The 23636-nt window shown below is 31.0% G+C and overlaps 1 protein-coding gene across 7 annotated transcripts in view; it reads right to left on the bottom strand.

Annotated features, from left to right (window-relative positions):
* LOC129221403 (dentin sialophosphoprotein-like) overlaps nt 1-19406 on the bottom strand; it is a 65234-nt gene extending 45828 nt beyond the window's left edge. For all 7 annotated transcript variants that reach the window (XM_054855876.1, XM_054855878.1, XM_054855881.1 and 4 more), the window contains exons 1-2: nt 19229-19406; nt 8026-8052 (exon numbers count right to left, since the gene is read on the bottom strand). In XM_054855876.1, coding sequence (XP_054711851.1) covers nt 8026-8052; nt 19229-19292 — 91 coding nt within the window. In that variant the 5' untranslated portion in view covers nt 19293-19406. The remainder of the gene's footprint in view (nt 1-8025; nt 8053-19228) is intronic.
* Nucleotides 19407-23636: the final 4230 nt, after the last annotated feature.

Below are 23636 nucleotides of genomic sequence, written 5' to 3'. Positions count from 1 at the left end.
GAGCATGAAATTATTAACGTTACTTTAAAAAAATATATCTTAATGACTATCTATTGCAGATATATTTAACTCATACGACTTCTGTTTATAATGTTGGATATATTACACAGGAGAACTAAATTAAGAACACACAAATTAAGTCAAAGTATTGAATCTTATTAAGATTTAAAGCAATACAATTAGTACAATTTTGTTCAAATTTCATAGCCGTTACTCCTTGTTTTGTTTAGTGATTAAATTAGGTATATATAATTTATTTCTGAAACTCAATAATAGATCAGAAGTTTGATTTTGAGGTATTGTATGTGGAACAAGATAGTTCTGCACAGTTCGTAAAGAAGCAAATACACTGCAAAAAACAATTGTTGTTTTTATAGCAATAAACTGTTTTTACTTCCTTTTACAAAAAAAGCAAGTATTGTATTCGCGAAAAAATTTTCACTCAAAAATCGCCCTTAATTTCCATTTTGCTCACCCCCAAATGAATGTTGAGTTTTTTTTCGATTCGACCACATGCGGAAAAGTGCCTAAGAATGTATAGACACGCGAAATATCCATTTTGACCATCACCGAGGTAATTACAACGACTTTTCTCGTGACGTCTGTATGTATGTGCGTATGTGTGTATGTGCGTATGTGCGTATGTATCTCGCATAACTCAAAAATGGTATGTCCTAGAAAGTTGAAATTTGGTACATAGACTCGTAGTGGGGTCTAGTTGTGCACCTCCTATTTTGGTTGCATTCGGGTGTTTCTAAAGGGGTCTTTTGCACCTTTTTGGGGGGAAATCATTGTTAATTTCGATGCAAACTCAAGTGGTGTTATAATTTGGCGGTCACTTGGCGATATATCGCCAGTCTTTTGGTTGCCAAGTTTTGTCGCCAACTTGGCGAAAAATTTGGCGATTTTTTTTTTTTTTTTTTTTTAAATCTGCTTTCAATGTGGCCATTGCTAGTGATATTTAAAGAGTTAGAGAGAGAATCCCATTAAAATTGCAATAATAGGGAAATAGCATTAAATTGGTGTAAAAGGAAGTCATGTGATGCACACATCAGCTCGTTTCTTACAGTTTAATACTGCTCTACTAAATGACAGAGAAAAACTGTAAAACTGTTTTAGATTGCGCAAAACGATGCGCAAAAGGTGTTTCTTTTCATACGGGAAGAGAAACTAATGAATTCAAGGTATCGACAGCCATGTTAGTTATTTTTCGGATATACTGAGGCAGGACTATTCAGCTGTAATCCAAGTTAAAGGTAAGTGCTAGTTATATTATTCATTCCCTTTTCCTAAAAATGTAGTTTTCTTTATAATCGATAATGCATGTAAAATAACATTGTTTATTTTGAAATCATAATTTGTATCCCAATATTCTTTGATGTTAACTTTGCAATTTCTTTCAGTTGGTTAAGTTAGTAAGTTGTAGGGATTGCTTTATAGCAAAAATCCGAGCAGTTGTTGTGATTCTGAATATTTTACTGCACGTATGATAGTTTTTAAACATTTTCTGAAACTCAAATTTGATTTAAAAATAAATCAATTCCTTTCTTGATCGTATTTAAAGTTATTAGAACATTAGACTTTGTTAACGATTATATTTTGTGTTATATAGGATGTTAGTACTTAAAATTTAAATTCTTATGTTTTCTAGTAAATTTTTAGCTTATCGCGATTGACTTCTTTCTTCTGTTTTTTTTTCTTTCTTATGTTCAGTTTTAAATTCCATAACAGTTTGCATTTAACCATTTTATTGATAAACTTTACGTTATAACGTAAGTAACTTTTATATCCTGTACGTAACTCGATGAATAAAATGTAAATAAATAAAATAATAACGTGACCGAGAGACATGCAAACAGTATCAAGTTTACTGATATTTTTTGTTGAAGATTTTGCCACACTGGAAATACAATACTTTGTTGTCTGCACGACTCAAAATTCTCTGAAATCTGGAGCCAGCTTTCATACTTATCGAACAAAACTAAAATAATTATTTCAAAAAAAAAAAAAAAATATCAATGAAGCACTCCAAAAAAAAAAAAAAAAAAAATTAGCATCTTAAGATACAAACACAAAACTATTCTGTTTTAAAAGTTTTATATTTACGTCAGCAGGAAATTAAAGTTTTACTTCAGGAAAAATGCACTAGTACCATTGAAACTTGTGAACATAAAAATGATTTTAGAAACTATATTCAAGGGCACTAGATGGGAGGTCACGAGAAGTCTCTATGACCTCCCTAAAATTGCCATATTGGGAAAACTTTGTCTGCCGATTCGGCAAATTTGGGGACATAATTGTAATGTTGTAATTTTTGAATTCTCGAATATCCAAATTTCATTAGATATTGTACTTAATTGTGCTTACTTAATGTGTGCTTGCACCAGTATTTTATTAATCGGCAAATATGTAAGTTCCGTTCGACAAATTAAGATTATACACCTTCCCAACATGCCATGCCTGGTTACATTTTAAAATTTTCAGCTTTTCATTTCCATCTAACAGTGTTGCTTTCTCGACAAAATTACAGATTTTTAATTTAAAGTAGAATATTTACATTATTATGCAATATTTGTCATATTTTATTCGCCTTGAAGGACATACTCATTTACAAAAGTAGATGCTCGAGAACTACAGTAGAATTTTAAACTCTTGTAACCTTGAACTTGTCAGTTCCCTCAAATTTAACTTTAAGAACTCTTTGTGTCTTAAAGTTTGGCATCAATGTGTTTATGATGAGAGACAAAAAGTATATTATAAATACTACAAAGTGTGATTCTGTACTTCACTGTCTTTCACTGCATATAAAAATTAAAAAATATGCCAGATTGTTATCCGTAAAAAACGGAAAAATCGGAGAATTTTGATTAAACTTGTAACGGAGATTCAAGCCAAAGCCGGGTAAGATCTTTTGCATTTAAATGCGATGGGTTCCTTAGCAGTTGAGTTCTTTAGGGGGGGGGGGAGGTATTTTCGCAATAATAGACGATTTTTCAAAAAAGTGAGGTTTTCAAATACTTTGTCAGGTTTCAAAAGAACATCAGAGAGATTTGCGGGAAAAAGTCCGATTACGGAAAGGAATTTCTGAACTCCCGGTTTGAAATTTACCTTAGCGACCAAAGCATAAGAATCGAAAAAACTAACAAATCCTTTAGTTAACAAAGTAGCGTCATGGAACACTATAACTCAACATTAATGAACACTTTTAAATGAATCGGGTGTGCCTCAGCAGTTTTGAGCAGAAGCAGCTATGTGCTTCCACTAACGGAAGAGAGCGATTTTAGAAGGTAAAACCAAAACCTTTTTTGAGCTATTTGAGGGAAGAAAGCCATCTATTAAACACTCCCGTGTTTTATGGCTGTATTTCGTATATTGGAATTCCAAAACAGAAAATAAAGAAATTGGATATGAAAGCTAAACAGGGAGTCATGGTAGGATATGCGTTTCATACGAATGCTTATAGAATTTGGGATTCCGAAAATAGTGAAGTGACAAGATTTAGCGCTGAATGTTAAATTCGATGAAAATAAATTCTGGGCGGGGAAAAAGATAAAAAAAAAAAAAAAAAAAAAAAAAAAACAGGAACGGGGAACAGAGGTATACAGTTTCATGTCACTTCTGAGTAAATCTGAAGTAGAATAAGAATATCCTGAAAATCATAAAATAGCATGCTGTGAGAATTAAATGGGTTAAAGAAATACCAAGGCAAAGTACATATTGACATTCGTCGATCCCTGAAATCTAAATTTTGTCTGTAAATTGAATAAATCATTGTTATTCTGATACAGATTACAGTTCGAATCACGACGACCCATTACCCATTACCCCCGAGGATCCCCTGTTCCTGTCACTGACGTGACATACCAGATGGGAGTCCCTCGGGAAATATCACGACCGGATTCCATTGGCGGGGGGGGGGGACGCTTGTAGTGTTTTTGGATAGGGTACGAATAATATGGTGTACATTCAAACAAAAATGCGTAGCACTGCTAACGATGGAAGCGGAGTATAGTTCAATTAGTGAACAATCTAAGGAAGTTATGTGGATCAAAAGAATTTTAAATGAATTGGCCGCGAAAAGAGTTCAGAATTTTAGATTGATTAATAGTACTCTGTACTGTGACAGTTGCGATCGATTTTTCTAGTTCTGCAATAGAAAATTCCAGAACTAAGCAGATTGATGTGGGGTACCATTTCCTAAGGAATTTGATTGATGAAAATGAATTTGGAATAAAATTTGTTGGGAAACTAAAAATAATTTAACTGATTGTTTCACAAAACCTTTCTGTAGCAAAAATTTACATAAAGCTTGAATTGCAATGACATATTTTTCTAGAGATTTTTTTTTTTTTTGAAATGTTTCAATTATTCCATTATGTTAAGCTATAATTTGAGCACACAAACGGATGGCCTATAATATGTTTTATTTTTTATTCATGTATGAAACTTTCTTCGCATATTCAGACTTGTGTGACACTTATCAAACATAATTATAGATTATTTTTATTGTAATGTAAATAAAAAGCAGTTATTTTGAAAATGTGAGCATGTTTAAATCTACAGTTAAAAGTGGTGCAGTCTTGTGGCAAAGCATTTTCAAGAAGGGTAGCGTTGTTTACAACAAGGACGGCGGGCCAATTGTGGACTTACAATTTCTTAATGATTAGAACTGGCCCTACCAGATTTACTCTTTTTTGTCATGTTTGACGATTTATTATTTTGTAATTAACTTTCAACTTTTCTGACCGATTTTCATTTTTTACTAAATTGACTTTAACTAAGCCATCTTGATTTTGGGAATATAGAATTGTTTCTTCAAGATTTCAGGTAAATTCTGAAAAACTTAAAGATAAATTGTCTAAATCCTCTCAAAAGGAGTGCCACTTAAAAAAAAAGTCGCCGGTGACTTAAATGGGGGTATCGATAGCTGTTCAAAACGGGGATCAGGGCGGAGGGAGTCGTCCCCATTTTCAAGGCCATAGAATATAATGAAACATCTTAAATTATGCTTAAATATTAAGATATATATAAGAAGAATGTTCTTACGGTATTTCAACTCAAATGACTCTTTTATGCGATTCCTTAGTACTTAATAAAAAGCTCAAAAAAATTAAACTTTAACAATATAATAACACAATAATGGAATAAAATGCACGAAAAAAATATTTAAAAAAATTAAGTAAAATATTTCATATTAAGTACGGACAGAGTTCTAAATAATTATTTTACGTCACACTTTGTTTCATATTCAGATTTCCAATAATGGGCAGCTGTCAAAGAAGAAGATGAAGTTGGTATCATAGCTTGAGCTGTTGACAAGTGTTGGAAAGGAATATGGGTTACAAAAAAAAAAAAAGAAAGAAAGAAAAAAAACATCTACGGGTTTCAGTGCTACTATAGCAACTCGGGGGTGGGGGGACTAAAAGAGGCTAGATACAGTATTCATTGTTTTAAATGAATACCCCAATATTTCCCAATTGGTTGTCCTAAAAGTCGACCTTGCTCCATTTTCTAAAAAAATTATTCTCTACCTCATCCAAATTATTGTTTTGAAGTAAGCATATTGCAGTCCGAAAATCTGGAGCCTATTGTAAGAAGAAACTAGTTTCAAGTTTTATCATCCTTAAAACATTTATATTTTTTTTTCTTTAGACCAAGATGTTAGCTTTCCCATTTTGGACAACTTTCCGCTGCTTTTTTTTTTTTTGGAATTCTTGACTTATAGAAGGAGTTATTCTCTCGATCACTTCAATCAGCCGCCGATCGAAAAAAATAAACATTATTCTTAATCACAATCTCATATGTAATTACAAAATCCTTCAAAAATACCGAAATTTAGAAGGATTTTTTTTTAAAATAGTATTTCAGAAACCAGTGTAAGTGCATTGTAAGATATTATTTTCATTCTTTTTTGAGTTCTTATGTAAAGTTTCCAGATTAGGTCTACTTTAATTAGATATTAATAACCATCGTTACACACAGTACGTTCGTGGATTCTTAAGGAACAAAATTGTACTCATTACTTACTTAAATTATTAATTTAAATAAAATATATAAGCTGTTAGTGCTAGAAAAATAGGGGAGACTGGGGATACTTGACCCCTACTTTAGTTTTCAATTTTTTTTCTCGGCTGCAAATTAAGTTCTCTTTTTTTTTCAAATAAAAGTGTGTGAAGAAAGATAATTTTTCCTTCTCTCTGACAGTATTTTTTTAGTTGAAATTAAACAGATAGTTTTGGTAAAATAATTTTTTTCATTAATTTCATAAAGGGATCATGCATCCCCACACCTAGGGACACATGATACCTTCAATGGGGATACGTGATCCTACTGCGAAAATACACTGACTTTTCATTAGAGCAGGAGTTTATTAATGGATTTTAGTTTTCTACATTATGTTTGTAAAAAATAACACTATTTCTAATTTTCTTTATTAAATTATAATAAAGTGAACACATAATAACATTGTTTTAAATTCCACTAGGACATTTGTAAAAGAAAATGTACACAACTTTATTGAACTTATGATGCTTTTGATCAATAACGTATTCTCTAATATAGTTGTGAACAATATATTTCATAAATAAAGCTAACAATTTTTTTAAAGTAGCGTAATGAAACTCAAATTACAACAAATAAAAAAAGAAAAAGGACGGCAAGCACAAAAATCAACTTATTTGCTCCTTGTCTTGCAGCAGTAAAATTAAAAGTTTTATCAATTGAATTAATTTTAAAAAAGAGGGATGAAAAATGTAAGTATCAGCATACTTATAGAAAAGAATCGAAAGCCTATCAGATATTTTCAAAACCTGAAAAGTCAAATGCGAACAATTCGTTTGTTGTAGTTCTTAAAGTTCAGCTCAACCCATCTGGATGTGTGCAACTTAACACATTTATTCTTATTTACTACACTTTTGTCAACTTTTCAGGAAAAATAGATTGATTAAGCATGTTACCTTTTCGCTTTAGAAAACTTATTTCAAACTCTAGAAATCCAACTTAGCATTCTATCCGCTAATGGGTCTACATAATATGCAACTAACTTTTTTGATGTAAATCTAACGATAGCAAAAAATCATTTTTTCTCTTCTATTCAAAAAAGGATTTGACATCGATTTCAACTTGTTCAAGCTCATTTGGCTGATCAAAACGTAACTCATCAGTAGAGTTAATTTATGGTTGGATGTTTGAGGTGTTATGTGGGTTACAAGTGCGAACTGATATTTTTATTGTTTAGCATATTTACTTCAGTGATTATATTATTAACAATCAGTGGCAATTTACTAAAAATGTGTCTCTATATTATAAAAGACTGTATATACTTTAACATTACAGTTCAGTATTTTTTTCAAATTGTAATAATATATACTTCAAAATGCTTTCCTAAAAAAAGTTTTCATTGATACATTTAGACAGTTATTTCTTGAGCAAAATCAAAATGGCTGAAAGAAACAAACTGTTGCCAGATTTTACGTACAAGTATAACTTTAACATAATTCTCAGGTTTCAAATCTCTATTTAATGATTTTGTTACATTTTTGGCTATGAGATCATGTATCCTCAGGGATCAAAATCCCCAGTCTCCCCTACGTTTTCCCACAAAATGACCAAAATGGCTTTTTTTCGTGAATTTCATATTCTTTTAAACTTATTGGTTTTAAGTTTAATGGTGTTTGAAAAACTTAGAGAAATTTTAAACATGCAAAATGATCGGCATAAGACACGTTTCTGTACAACTCAAAAGAGACACTCTTTTTTTTTTTAAGCAGGAAATTACTTCAAAAGATGTGCAGTTTTATGATTTTTAATTTAAAATTTTCAGTTAGATTCAAAATACGTCGCAGAAAGAAAAGATTTAGTTACTCGTTCAATACTAAAGGAAACAATCATATTCTACCTGTTAATTGTGATAGGCATACTTCGCTATTCTACCATAGTTATGTTTTTATTTGAAATTAAGAAAATGAAACATTTTATTTATTGAGAATAATTTTAATAATTTTTTTAAATAATTTATAGACTTACGTTGATTTTGAGGCCAAGGGTACGGTTCTGGAAAGAAAATAATGAGCGATTAGATACAACTAAACGTAACGTTCACATCAGTCATGAATTCTATTGTTGCAATGCCTGTTATGAAAACAGCATTGAAAACACAAGAAAATAGAAATTAATAATAAGCAAATAAAGATAGTATGGTCAATCCGAGAAAATACACGCCCTTTTTTTTTCCAACTTTGATTTTTTTTTGATGCTGCAAATAAAAAAAAATATATAAGTAAAAGCTAAAATAAAATGAATCATGCTTTACTATTTAACAGGGTTTCACAGATATATATCAGTCGATACATATATATCATGATATATACCTCGATGCATATCCGATATTTATTTAGATAATATCATGATATTCTGACATTTTCGATGTTTATATTTTCAGCTACGATATTTTCAATTTTTAAAATTATATTAATCATAGTAATATTGTTAATTTATTTTTTAAAATAACCAAAAAGTTATGTACTATATTTTTATGATGTATTAATATAACAAAGTAATATAGTATTCCATTTTTATTTTATATTCATAAAATTATTAGCAATGTAACAATTTTAATTCAGATTCAAAGTGCCTAATTTAATATTAAACATTGGTCCGAAAAAAAAAGAAGAAAAATTTCTTATGACTGTGCACCAACTAATACATATTTTTTATTTCTGAATCATATAACTGTGTAAAACTAGATAACAGAAGAAAAATGAGTAAAACATATAATGCTAAATTAAGGCGATAATGGGCTTTCAGATGAGCAAAAATTGGTCAAACAACATTTTTCATTGATTATATTTCTAAAACCTAAAACCTTAGCTGAACCGTTTAAAAAAGAAAGAATTGAGTCGGTGACACCTTTTGGGGGAGCTTGCCCCTTTTGTTTTACTAAAAAATGCATATAAAATGCATATAAAAATGCATGAGTAAAAATGCATATATTAAAAGTAATCAGTCGATACATATATATCATGATATATACCTCGATGCATATCCGATATTTATTTAGATAATATCATGATATTCTGACATTTTCGATGTTTATTTTTTCAGCTACGAAATTTTCAATTTTTAAAATTATATTAATCATAGTAATATCGTTCATTTATTTTTTGAAATAACCAAAAAGTTATGTACTATATTTTTATGATGTATTAATATAACAAAGTAATATAGTATTCCTTTTTTATTTTATATTCATAAAATTATTAGCAATGTAACAATTTTAATTCAGATTCAAAGTGCCTAATTTAATATTAAACATTGGTCCGAAAAAAAAAGAAGAAAAATTTCTTATGACTGTGCACCAACTAATACATATTTTTTATTTCTGAATCATATAACTGTGTAAAACTAGATAACAGAAGAAAAATGAGTAAAACAGTTAATGCTAAATTAATGGGCTTTCAGATGAGCAAAAATTGGTCAAACAACATTTTTCATTGATTATATTTCTAAAACCTAAAACCTTAGCTGAACCGTTTAAAAAAGAAAGAATTGAGTCGGTGACACCTTTTGTGGGAGCTTGCCCCTTTTGTTTTACTAAAAAATGCATATAAAATGCATATAAAAATGCATGAGTAAAAACGCAAATAAAGTTTTAATTTTTAAAACTAATATCATTTCAAATGTATCATAAGATCATATTTGTGGTGAAATTTTTTAAAAATTAAATGGAGGTTTATTCAATAATGAAATTTGCAATAGTAAAATAGAAAATGTTGATTTTTTCAAAACTTAATTTCCGACCTAACTACAAAATTCAAACTGGAAAATTATTATTTAAATCTGCTGAAAATTTTATGTTAAGTAATAAAGTGTTTTCTTAACATTTTGTTGTGAAAGATTTTTCTGTTTGCTTAGTTTTGTGGAATATGTTTGCTATATTTTATTAAAATATGATCATATTTTAACGAAAATGTCTAGTTTTTGGCTTTTTTTCCCCACTATTTATCTTTATCACAAAATTTTGAAAAAATAATTCAATATTCTATTTTTGGTGGCTTTACGTATCATATTTAGCTAGTATTTCATAATTTTGATGAAATTTCATTCTCAAGGAGTAATATGACGAAAGCGTTATAAAATCAAAATTTAAATTAAAAAAAATAAATTCAAAATTATTTTAATGAAATTTTATATTTGAGTTGTTATTAGCATCCTGTAACTATGCTGAAAATTAATTTAAAAAAACATTGAAAATTACTTTACAAAAAATTGAAACCCCCGTATCGCCTTAGTTCTATTAAAATTGATTAAAATGTGAAATGAAATGTTAGATATAAGTAATAAAAGAAACCTTAATTTTAAGTCTACATTTTGTAATAACAATATAAGGAAATAAAGAATGTTTTGAAGCTGCATTTACTATTTTGAAGACGTGAGTTTGTGCTGATTGAAAATATCGGATACACATCAAAATATCTGATATATATGTCAAAATATCGGATAAATTCGAAAATATCATGATTTTTTCGAACCCTGCTATTTAATGATATATGTAACATGTGTATTGCAAAAAAAAAAAAAAAAAAAAGAAAAGTAATTTATATTTTAAACAATTTTTTTCTGAAAAATTAAGCCCACGCACTTGTGCAGGACTTATGGTACGCCTCATATAGAAACGGGGGGAAAAATTTTAATTTAAATTTTTAAAAGTAAACTATTATTTACCAAGTAATTCAAGAAAAAACTAAATAGTTTGAGGACACTTCACACTGTTTGAACATTCATTGATTTCTCTTGTTTCATCGTGAGATCCTCATATGATTGAAAATAAAATTTTCACTTTGTAGTTTCGTCATTTTATCTTGTATTAGGGGCATTCCACGGTAATTTGGACATTTATGTAGAGTCCGTAACGTGACCTTTTTTGCCATAACTTTTTAATTTACTGTTTGATTAGCATATTATTCTATTTTGATCTTTTCCTACCAACACACCAGCTCAAATTAAAATAATTCGCAAATCAAACGGTAAATTAAAAAGTTATGGCAAAAAAAGGTCACGTTACGGACTCTACATAATGTCAAAAATACCGTGGAATGCCCCATTAATAATTTTTATCAATATATTTTTCAACATTTTGGAACTGATTTTCTTCGTTTGATTTACGTGTACTCCTGCAATCAATGACAGCGAAGAGTACTGCTGTTTTGTTAGTTATGTGATTTGCTGTCAACTTGCTAAGTCTCGGAATAAGAGAGGGCTGCAGCTGTCCCGGATTAAGCCCACTTCTTTTTGATTTTATGTATTATAAACATAATCAGGAAAAAACATAGTCACTAAGTATAATGTAATATAACCAACAAGAAAACAACAATAACAAAAACAACAACAACAATAATAATAATACTAATCTTAAAAAATTTGACAGAGCTGTCATGGTAAGGTTGATTTAAATTTGCATATGATTTGATGCATCAAGAAGCAAAAGGCGTAAACGTACCAAAACTGAAAATGTGGCGATAACTGGTTCGATTTCTCACCTTATTTTCTAGTAATTCGGTCACGAAAGAGTTCAAAGGGGGTTACAGAAGGTTGAAAACAAGCTGTGCAATATATTGCATCAAGTTAAAAATTCAAAACGTCTTCTAACCCGAAAGCCGTAAAGATGAAATATGAAATACATGTAGAGGAATGTTAAACAAAGTAAAAAGGTGAAATATTTACCCTGTTTTTAGCACCACCTATCTGATAATGTTTTTACTATGTGATATCACCAGTAGGCTACTCCAGTCAGTAAAAAGCTATCGCTGAAGATCAAAGCATATGATACCTAATTCGATGCAGTTTTTATTTATTCAATATTACACTGTAAAAAAATTCCGAAACGTTACTGGTTATTTCCGTGGAACGTTTCGGGATTACAGAATTTTTGCCACCAGTTTAAATATTGACGGAGCGTGTTTACTAAATGTATCGGCTTTAGATTGTTTATGGCCTGTCCGGATTGACTAAGCTTCCAATGGGAGCAAATAAGTCACTGAATAGCTACAGCTTTGCGAGGCAGGAATTGCAGGCAATGAATATGCTTGGTTCTTGCTTGCAATTTTCGCGTAGCTTGGCCGTGGTTGCTCTAATATTTCTGGCGGTTACTTGGTAAATCAGGACGGTTCTAATCACATAAATTAAACCTATTTAATTTTTCTAGAAAGTTCACGACTGACTTTAATAGGGGAGATTTCTTAACATTTCTGTAAGGTTACTGACTTTTATGGAAACAACGTTCCTGGTTTTTGTAAGATTTTATTTCCCTGGAACGTTTCTGAATCGTTTTTACAGTGTAAGCTTACTTTTAATTTAAATGTTCTGTACAATAAGTCAAGAGCAAGTGGGGCAAAGTGACACTAGTTCATTATGTTTACTTATTCAATCATTTATTAAATCACCTACGCATTCATTTACTACTTTATTTACATTCCTTCATACACTGTAAGAACGATTCAGAAACGTTCCTGGAAAATAATGGGCAGCTGATGTGCCCAATTTCTTCCAGTAACATATCTTACAAAAACCAAGAACGTTTTCTGCTAAAATTCAGTAACCTTCCTGAAATATTCAGAAATCTTCCTGTTTTAACCCAGGCATGTCTCTGGAACTTTAGAGTAAACTTAGGTAGGTAAAATATCATAGTTTAGCACCTTCCTGCATTTCCATGAAAGCTCCTAAAGCAGTATTGCTTAGGTGGCCACAGCTAAGACAGAATTGCAAGTAATTACAGAGAATGTTTCTCCCCCGCGATTCTTGAAAAGCTGTGTAGTCCGATTTGATTTGCGCCCTCTGCACGCCTTATCAGTGCAAACAGGCCACGATCGAACTGAAGCCGATACATTTTATAAATACGCTCAGTTAATCTTTAAAATGGGAGCTAAAAATATTTTTCACACCAGTGAGAAGTCTGCATTCGTGCGACTTGAAGCAATTCAGGAAACTATTTGACAAGAAAACTTGATTTTTCCAGGAAGTGGTTAAAAATCATTGAAATTTCGCAACGCTGCACGGAAATACTCAGTAACGTTTAGGATTTTTTTTTCAGTGTATAAAAATTCATTTAGTTATTCATGGACCAAGATTGTGGAACACCTTACCCAATTGTTTAAAAACCATTAATAATCGAAATTTGTTTAAGAATAGGCTAAAAAATTTTATACTCAATTCAACTGCAGTCAATTTAGGATAAAGCAGCATATTCGTAATAGTATGCCTCGGTTCTGTTATAAAATTAGACGTACTTTAATTGAATTACTTGTGTTGTGTTTATGTGTTCTTTGTATGATTATGCATTTATTTTTTGTTAATTTTATATTATGTTATAAACTGGCTCTAAATTAAGCTCTTCTCTGAGTGGTGGGAGCTAGTCAGGCTATTGTATAGCCTTTACTCCCATCTACTCAATCAGGGATTCTCAATTCGACTGAGAGAAATATATTTCTGTTTGTAATTTCTTTTTATTTTATATGTGAAATGCATATTTGTAAAATATATATATATATGTGTGTGTATATATGTATATATATGTATATATATATGTGTGTATATATATGTATGTATATGTGTGTGTGTGTGTATATATATGTATATATATTTCCCTGATTGAAATAAATTGAATTGAATTGAATTCATTCACTTATTTTCTTATTCATTACTACCAGGGTGGACATATTATACTCTTAATCCTAATAAAATTATTACGACTTTTATGAACTAGTACGAATACATTATTTCGTCTAATATAGTTACAAATTATCAAAGTGGATACCTTTAGCCTTAATGTGGACCACAACTCGCTTACTGATATTTTATCCCACTCCTTGCTTAAGGATTTCTTTAGGGATGCTAATGTTTTATGAGGTTTAGCACACATAACGTACACATGAAGTCCTCAGCATTATATTTCTGTTTTTTAGAGCAGTGTAAATCTACTGAATATTGAAATAGAATATGGCTATATTTATCACATTAAATTTAATTCCATTCTTTTTAAAAATTAGTTTTAATCTATTCCATGCTACAATATATCGCAAACGAACCTCTTAATGGGAGTAGTTTTTGGTGATTTATTATTCTGTTTAAATTATACTAATACTATTTTTACAAAGAACCTGAATTCAAATATTTCTCTGTTTTATGAAGGATTCATTGAAAAAATAGCCTTTAAAAAGTCATATGGGTCATACTCAAAGCATGTCAGTCACAAAATTCGATATTTAAAAGATATGTATCCTTTATTCTATGAACTTAATTTTTTTTTGTCCCAAAAATTTTTCTTAGCTAATAAATAACTAAATGTAATTACAGCTAAGCCCGCTTAATGGAATATCGGATAATAGAATATCCCGCTTAATGTAATAAAATTACCATGTACTAAACCGTTGATGTGTGTTATTTTTATCCCGGATAATGGAATATCCCGCTTATTAGAATAATTTTTCCTGGAAAATTGCCTATTCCAATAAGCGGGCTCGACTGTAACTGATTTTTTGGAAAGGACTTTGCCTACTCTGCTACCACTCATTATTTTCATGCATATTGTGTTGAAAAACTTTTTCTTATACATGTAATTGATAATTGTTACTAAACTTTCAATATTCTTTAAATGAATAAAATTGTCCAAACCGAAACTCGATTATTGCTTAAAACGTCTTTAAAATTTATCTGCTGTGTCACTAAACTAAGGGTACAAAACCCAGTGGCGTCGCTACGGGGGGGGGGGGACGATTCATCCCGGGTGTCACACGTCTGGGGGGGGTGTCATCCAAAGACGAACTGCAATTTTGAGAAAAATATGCAGCTAAAATGCATTTTCAAGACTACAAATTTGAAAATTTCCGGGGTAGGAGGGGGAACCCTGGGATCTCATATCAGGGAGTGAATATTATATTCAGGATTAGATTCATATTTTCAATACTTAGGGGCCATTTATTAATTACGTAAGGATGATTTTGGGAATTTTTGACCCCCCTCCCCCTATGTAAGGGTAAGTTTTAACACCCCCTCCAATCTTACGTAAGATTCCATTCCGTTTTTCAAAATAATAAAATAAGGATCCTTACATCACTGGAATATTTATTAACTTTACTATTATTGAATATTTTAAAAATGTTTTTTGCAAACAATTATTTAGTAAAAGGAATCTAGACTTAATGTTTTTTCGACAAATATTTTTTTGTGTATGATGCGATACTAGTTAAAAAAAAGACATGCCATACATAGTGCAATTCTTTATTAAATTTTACACTATTCATTCTTTGAAAAACGAAATATGATTCCTGCCAAACCACTTGACAGCGCTATTTCTAATATAAAATATCGATTTGGAAAATATTACGTAAGAATGGGTCTACCCCCCCCCCTCCAAAGTAAGGGTATGTAGAGATTTTTCAAACCACCTCCCCCTCGGGACCATTACGCAATTAATGAATGACCCCTTAGACATAGTAGTAACTTCCTCTTAAACCAAAAAACTGAACCCCATTATTTTTCCTAATGATTAAAATACGTTTGAACATCGAGAGCCATCAATTTCGTACACCTCCTTACTTTTTTTTCTGACCTCTCGACGTCCTGCACATTTGCGTCTAGGGCAAGTTATATAAGAAGCGTTCAGTTTTTATTTCTCTTTTGTACATTATCCCACTTAAAACTTCGTAAAACACAAATGCAGTTGCTTCTGAAAATTGTATGAATTTCATGTTTTTATGTTTACATAGAACATTCAAACCTTCTTTTTTCGTTAGTTGTGGGAGGGGGGTGACACCTTAAATTACCGGCCCGGGTGTCACCCATGCTGGTACGCCATTTAAGAATAAACATATGAAGTGAATAAATATTTCTGTGTAACACAGTAGCAGCTGTAAACAACATAGACAAATACAAATTAACCATTGATTGCAAATACGTATTTCCCGGGTTTCAAGGAACATCTTTTAAAATGCAAAGAAGTGTGAGATTGTGGATGTAAAGTCATCCGAGATGAGAAACGCAGTGGAACACAAAAGACAGTTTAAGAAGTCAAAAGTGGAGAGTAACGAAAAAAACAAAGCAAAATGAAACTTTGAGCAGAAATTCCGTGGTTCCGGGTGTTCCGTTTTAACCTGCAAGACCTTTATCTTCGCAACCGTTAGTCCTAGATGTATACTTCCGATTGTAAAAATGTTCAAAATCAGATGCAGAGTTAACAAAAAATACAAAATTCAACTTTTTATACGGCCCCTATGTCCCTTAACTAATATTTAGAGAAATAATCTCCATTAAAAACTATTATTGACACAGAAAACTTGACATTTTTGCGACCATAACTCAAGGAGATATTCCATTTCAAAGTTTTAGGGACCATACTGAAGATGAGATTGGAACTTATCGCCCTTTCAGAAGAATGACAGGTCGTCGAAGTAAGAAAAACAAGGTATTTATATTTTTCATTGCTATTCAAAAATAAATGCAAATGTTATGCTGTGATACGCAAAAACACACCACAAAACGTCGAACAACTTGAAAAACCACTCTATGCACACACATAACTTTTAACTCTTGTTAACCATTATATTTTCCCCCAAAAGGTGTTATTGACAGCCAGTGAAAAGTGGCGCAAGTCACAAAACGCTGCGTTTCATATCTCGGTTAATATTGGTCGCACTAATTTCAAACTTTTTGTGTTAGAATTGTTTTTTAATGGAAATTATTTCCCTAAATATAAGTTAGGGGACCTGAAGCCTGTATAAAATGTTAAATTTTGTATTTTTTGGCTTATTTTTATTTTCACTTCAAACTTTCAATATTTTAACTCTGCATCTGATTTTGAACATTTTTGCAATTGGAAGTATACATCTAGGACTGACGGTTGCGAAAATAAAGATCTTGCGGGTTAAAACGGAACACCTTGTATATTTCTCACCAGGAAAAAACCATTAAGCGGTTAAGTAATGTATTTCTGAAAAAAAAAAAAAAAAAAAAAAAAAAAACCTATAAGCAATCAATTTTGTAGCATAATTGAAATGCTTTTAATAATTTTTATTTCAATTAATGCTTCTTGATAATTAATTTTAATTAATTTAACTTTGCTAAAAAATATTTAACGAAGCAATTGTAACATTTAAAGAAAGGCAGAAAAAATAGAGTGAAAGAAAAACAATTGAAAACAGTTGATTAAAAAAAAACACGCAAACAGGGTATTAAAAAAATAAAAACAAGAAAATGTAAAGACAAATAACAAGAATTAAGAATGACGAAGAGATACTAATTTCATCGACAAGCAGTGAAAAAGAACAAATGATAAAAATGAAAGCCGAACTAAATACAAATACTAAATTGTTGTAATACAAGAAGTTCCGTCTAGAACTAGACGAGCCTACTTTCCCGTATACCCATACTACTTTCTAGTACCTGATCAATATTCTCAAAAATAGCTAAAATCGCAAATTTTTTCAAACATATTTTTTTTAATATTTTAAGCTGATTTCTAGGAATAAAATATTCCTTACTTTTCTTCAAAAAAACGAACAAATAAAATAGCAGCACCTTTTAAACAAAGCAGCTAATACACTTCTTTCCATTAAAAAAATTTTTTAACAGCTTTCAAAACGAAAAAATAATAATAAGTTCATTAAAATAAATACATCATATAAAAAAAATCGTTTCTTTTCCCCCTGTTGCCGAAAACAATTTTTTAAACGAATTAATGCACTTACCAAAATAAAAAAAAACAATAAAATGTCAACTTAAAGAAATAATTTTCATTGTCAAAAAAAAAAAAAAATCGTCTGCGCATATTTTTCGAGTTTATTCACCGAAAACTAAATACCTAAATTAAAACTTTAGCGTGAAAATAAAAACAAATCATATCAACAATAATTATTTCACAGTTAAAACCACAGCAGCGGAGTCGGAGTCGGAGTCAATCTCATTTTGGGATAAAAGAGTTGGAGTCGAATATCCAAGAATCGGAGTCAGTCATTTGTCCTCCGTGTATAAATGTTTGCCAAAGCTACGAAGTCAGAGTTGAAGTCGGGGAGTCGGAGTCCGATTAATTGTCAGAGTCGGTGTCAGGTCCCCCTAAATTCTCGGAGTCGGAGTCGGGAGTAGGTCGTCAAGAGCTATTTCCAACAAAGTTTGTTTGAAGTAAATCCGCCTTCAAGTACGGAATCTACATCGACTTTCAGTTTCCCCGTAGGCGCTAATGTTAAGGGATTTGAACTGTTCAAAATTGAACGGAAAATTGTTCAAATCAAAAAGATATCTTATATACAAGTTTTTTATCAAAAGCTTTTTCCTACAAAGTTTGTTTGAAGCAAATTCGCCTCACAGTTCGGAATTGCTTTGAATTTCCCCGTAGGCGCTAAAGTTAAGTTTTTTTGAACTGTTCAAAATTGAACAAAAAATAGTTCAAATCAAAAAGTGAAATATGGGAATGAGGTGTCCTCGCCGAGATCTTTCGAACAAAAAAAAGTTTGTTCGAATCGGACTATTCATTCAAAAGTTATTAGGGGGGGACAGACAGACAGACCGACAGACAGACCGACAGACAGACAGACCGACAGACAGACAGACCGACAGACAGACAGACCGACAGACATTTTTCCCCATCTCAATACCCTACTTTCCAATTTTTAATTTTTCAATATTTATTTAATTATTTTATTTATTTTTGACTTTTTTTTGTTTTTCACGATATTTTTAAGATGCATTAAGCCTTCTTTCATGCTTTTTTCTTCTTTTTCTGACTTTTACTGGGAAAGTAGGCTAAAAAATGGAACGATTCTTCAGAATGTGGAAAGATTTCAAAAAATCATCTGTCGAATTAGGACATTTTTGATTAATTTCGAGTTGAAATTAAGATAAAGATTTGAACTGCTTATTTGCGCTGTTTTGATTAGTAGACTAATACTGCTTGTTTTGCGCTTACTTATTCTGTTAGTCCTATTTAGGCTTAACATTTATACATCTTACAGAGCTGAAAATTATTAACTAATTTTATTGTTAAGTGCTTAAGAGTTAAAAATAAATAAAGTAACATAGCAGGCATTGAATTTCAAGGACAGCTGTTTGTTTTGAAAATGACCCAGAACTTGTTTCATGTTCTCAATTTGAGTTAGTTGGACATAGAGAGTCAATTCAAATAAAAGGTAGAATGAATCTTTGCGACTCCATTAAAGAAATATATTTAAAAAATAATTCGTACCTGTAACTGTAATCAAGTTGCAGAAGATACCCCCTAAAGCCAATACAATGGAGTGATACCTCATCTGCAAGTATCCAAGAATTAGATTTGGGCTCACTAATGCAAGTAATAACACCTGATCATCATGAGCTCCAGCTCACGAGTATTGCACTGAACAAACAAGACGTTCAAGTTTCTACTAGCTAATCCTTACGGCCAAGACGCCTGAATCAATCTGAGAACATCGCCACCTTTTGGAATACATTGAATCCTCCCACAAGAAGGATTTACGTCATTAAAAAGCCGTAAAGAATTTCTTATCCAAGTCCAACTATCTACAAAGGTGACATAAACTGAAATGTGATGAAAATGCGAAGGAAACACTATAATTCTCAGGTCTGTACCAGTTACTTCTCATTAGTGAAACATAACTTCCAATAGAGGATGCGAGTAAAAAGGAAAATATGTAATGGGCATAGGACACCATTGCTGATGATCACCACTATTTATAGTCATATAATTGGCAATACAATGTTTACGAAACATATTCAAAAAATACGACACGTGAATTTAGCAGATACACTCACAACACTGTTAAAAATCATCTGTTTAGAAATGAAAACATTTATCTTCTTATTTTTTCCAAGCAGTTTCGACTTAGAAATAAGTAAATGTCAAACTTAAATTCAAGAAAGCCGACCATCTCAAAAATAACGCATGCGCAGTTAGGAAAGCAGGACTTGAATTTCTCACTGCAGACTTCTCACTGTTGTGAAAAATATTTTTAGCTTCCAGTTTAAAGATTAACTGAGCGTATTTATAAAAATCATCGGCTTCAGTTCGATTACGGCCCGTCGTGGCTGTTTAAACTCTCAAAGGAAGCGAATAAGTCTATGGACTTGCAAGAATTACAGGCGAGCAAAATACCATACTCACGAATGGTACAATATGTGCTTATTTTTGAGACATTCATATTTTCAAACAAATTCGACATATTCCCATTTTTGAAACAGCCCTATTCTTAGAAATGATACCGTTTGTGCTTACATCTGATTAGAGCAGTATTTCAAAAATTAGAACATGGTGTTGAGAAGAGGGTATATTTTAAAAGTAAGAACTCTTACTTTTTAATTCTGAGCCAAATTGTCTCGGAGCCATTTTGAGTAAGTGATATTCTCAAGAATGCAGGGTTGGCTTTCTGCCGGCAGAAACTAGTTTTTGCCATGCCAGTGGCAGGAACTGGTTATAACCGGTAAAAACCGGCAGAAACTGGCAAAAACTTAAAAACGTCTTTAATAACTCAAGTAATTAGTAAATGATATTTGTTTAAGTAAACTGAAAATTTAAACATTTCATCATTAAAAAAAATAAAATCCCATATGCTAGTGTCCTTGATTTAGTTTAGAAAGGGAACTTTCCAATTGCAAAGGCTCGTAGTATTTGGATTAATTTAACAAAGGATAAAAAAAACATACAGAGGTGCTTAGGAAAGAGGAGTGACATACAGAATTAAACAGGCATTACTGATTGTAATTTGCTCACTTATATGCTTCCTCTAAATTGTTTGTGATTGAAATTGGCATATCATATGCTTCAAGAAGAAAGTGCCAGAATTTTACTTGCCTTAATTTTGTACCTAATGTCACAGCTTTGCAAAACAAATTGACCCCATTTCTCATAACTTATTTTTCCAGTCAAATTTTTACCACAACCCCAGTTACCATGATGGACCAGTTATACAATGCATGAAAGTTTCACGAACATTGCTTGCTCCTTGATGCATTGTCGGCTAGCTCGTCTGTTTAAAGAATATTCTAAAATTTCTCATTTGTGCGTAGTAAATTGAGAACCTATTTAGATTTTTGAAACCACCTTTTCTAAGAGGCAATTGCAGGGTCCAAACAATGAAACATTTGATTTTGAATTGTGATAATTTTGTAATAACATTACAGTACTTTGGTAAACAATTAATTTTTTTTCCATGTATTTTCTGTTGTATATCAAGAATTAATTTTTCATTTAGTGAGTTTTTGCCAGTTTCTGCCGCAAAGTGGCAGAAAGTGGTTTTTGCCATGCCGGTTTTAACCGGTTTCTACCAGTGGTTTTAACCGCCTCGGCAGAAACTTGCCAACCCTGCAAGAATGAGCGATTTTGTCTCAATTTTAAGAAATCTGTTTTAACAGTGAAAGGTTCACTCAATTTCAAGTATAAATGCAGCCATTAAATGCGTTCTTTTCGGTATATTGTCTCTTAAGAACCAAGCTTATCTAATCTACTATCTAACTTCTCACATAAGCTAGTTTTCTGTAAATTTTTAGTACATTCGCAAATTTGGATTTTTTTTCCCCTTAAGTCATTTTTCTTGCTCTGATTTTTTCTCCCCAGCAAAGTAGGCGGAGATTGAAAGTTTCAATGTAGTAATAGGTTTTTAGTTTTCTGTTTAACAAAACTGATCTTCTAGGGCACAGATATTTCATAATGAAACGCAAAATTGAATTTAAGAAAATGATTTGAGGTTCACTGTTATATTTTTATTTTTATTTATTTATTTTTTATTCTTTGCAAATATAAACGATATTCAGTCAAGATGTCTTCTTGCTTATTTCCTTTACTGTAATCTTGCATATTCTTCCATAGCTTTTGATTCATGCATAAGTTTTACTTGCTGTTTTTGCTCTAGAACGAAAAAAAATAAATAAACTTAATGCTTGGAGTTACTAGGATTAGGAATGATAATGCAACATATCTGAAGTTTTGAACTGTAAAAAATCAAGCGCACAAAACCAAGCCTACTACAGCAAGATTTTTGTTTTTGTTTTTCAGATAGTGATTTTCGTACCGTTTTTTGTAGTGAGTTCGTTGTACCGTCAATTTCGTACGCTATCAATGTCATTTCATTGAATTGGGCACAATTACTATGACCACATTTATGACAAGGCATTAAATCATGTCATAACTTATTTATTTATTTATTTATTGAGAAAGACATAGAGAAACGATAGTTAGTGTTTTGAGATCAGGGGTTGGAATTTTAAAGTTTGTTTCAAGATTGAAATATTCGTTTGAAGGATTGCTCAAAAGACATTTAAGTTATTAGAACTAAGATTTTACTAAGTTTAATAAAAGAAAAAATACATTAATATTTACAGTTGTCTCATGATGATAAACTTAAAGTTTTTATCACTACAAATTTGAAAAATATAAAATAGTGTAAGGAATACCTGCTAAACTCTTCAGTCAAACGAAGTTTTGCGGTTATTGTTCTACATGCTCTTTGTCTCTTGTATAAGAACGAATCTGAATTAAGATTAAATGATGCCGGGTTAAACATTTTAGTACAGTATCAATTGTTTTATGTAATTCTTAATCCTTTTCAAATGACCCTTGTATTTGCTTAAAATTGGTGCTTCAAAAATACTACTAGAATAACTAAGCAGAAATTTTGCATTAAAAGGGAAAAAATATTGCCAATTCGGAAAATTACGTCCAATTTCTTTCTCTAATTTGTGGGCTATTACTTCAGTGAATTCAAAGCACAGATCTTTTTTAAAAAAACATGAAACATTCAAGTGCAATGTTTCGCTCAAATTACACACAAACAGCACTGATACACATACAAAATAAAGTGAAGTATTCAAAATAACGAAACACAAGACAATTTTAAATCGTGATAAAAAGTGCCCGATTACAAAATCAAAAGTTCTTTTTTTTCCAGACATTTAATGACGTCTAGTATGGTATTATATTTTAATTTTGTACATTACTTTTTTAAGGGGACCGTGGACCTTCCAAATAGCTCAAATCGGTCAAAAATATGATTTTTTATTCCGTGGAAGTAACAATATATGAAGTGTGCTGAATCGTATGAAAAAAACCTCTTGTTGATCTGATGTTTTATCGCGAAGTTATATGTGTTTAAAAAAAAGTAAACAAAGCGTATTTTCCATTAAAATGGCTGTAAAACATGTAAAGAAGGCCAAAAACTAAGTAAAACTAAGTGTCAAACTTGTAAACTAAGTTTTAATAAATTCTTACATTGGTATTAATGTCAAATATTTAGTCATCGTGAAAATATCTTTCGGTAGTTGTTAAAATACGAAGAACATGAAATGTAGGTGAAATTAGACTTTAACGTCATTTATCTTGGACGGGAAAATTCGATGCGACACAGATTGAAAAAAGTTCCATGCGACTTAATTTTTGTCCGATATGCTTGAAATTTCAGAATATGATACTTTGGTAGTAATTTGATAAAACTGGGTATGCATTAAGATTTAAGAGAATTTCATGTTCCTTAAAAATATTAAAGTTTTGATTTTTATGTAATATTCGCAACAAAAACTATTGCTTTACGCGAAAAAAAATACTGTGCAGTTAATAATGAACCAATCCTTAAATGGATACCCAATGTTCTTGGCGATGTTCTGTT

This window comes from Uloborus diversus, chromosome 4 (genome assembly GCF_026930045.1).
Source record: "Uloborus diversus isolate 005 chromosome 4, Udiv.v.3.1, whole genome shotgun sequence".
In the NCBI taxonomy this organism is placed as follows: domain Eukaryota; kingdom Metazoa; phylum Arthropoda; class Arachnida; order Araneae; family Uloboridae; genus Uloborus; species Uloborus diversus.
Note: the sequence above shows the minus strand (reverse complement) of the source record. Positions and strands in the feature narration are given on the sequence as shown.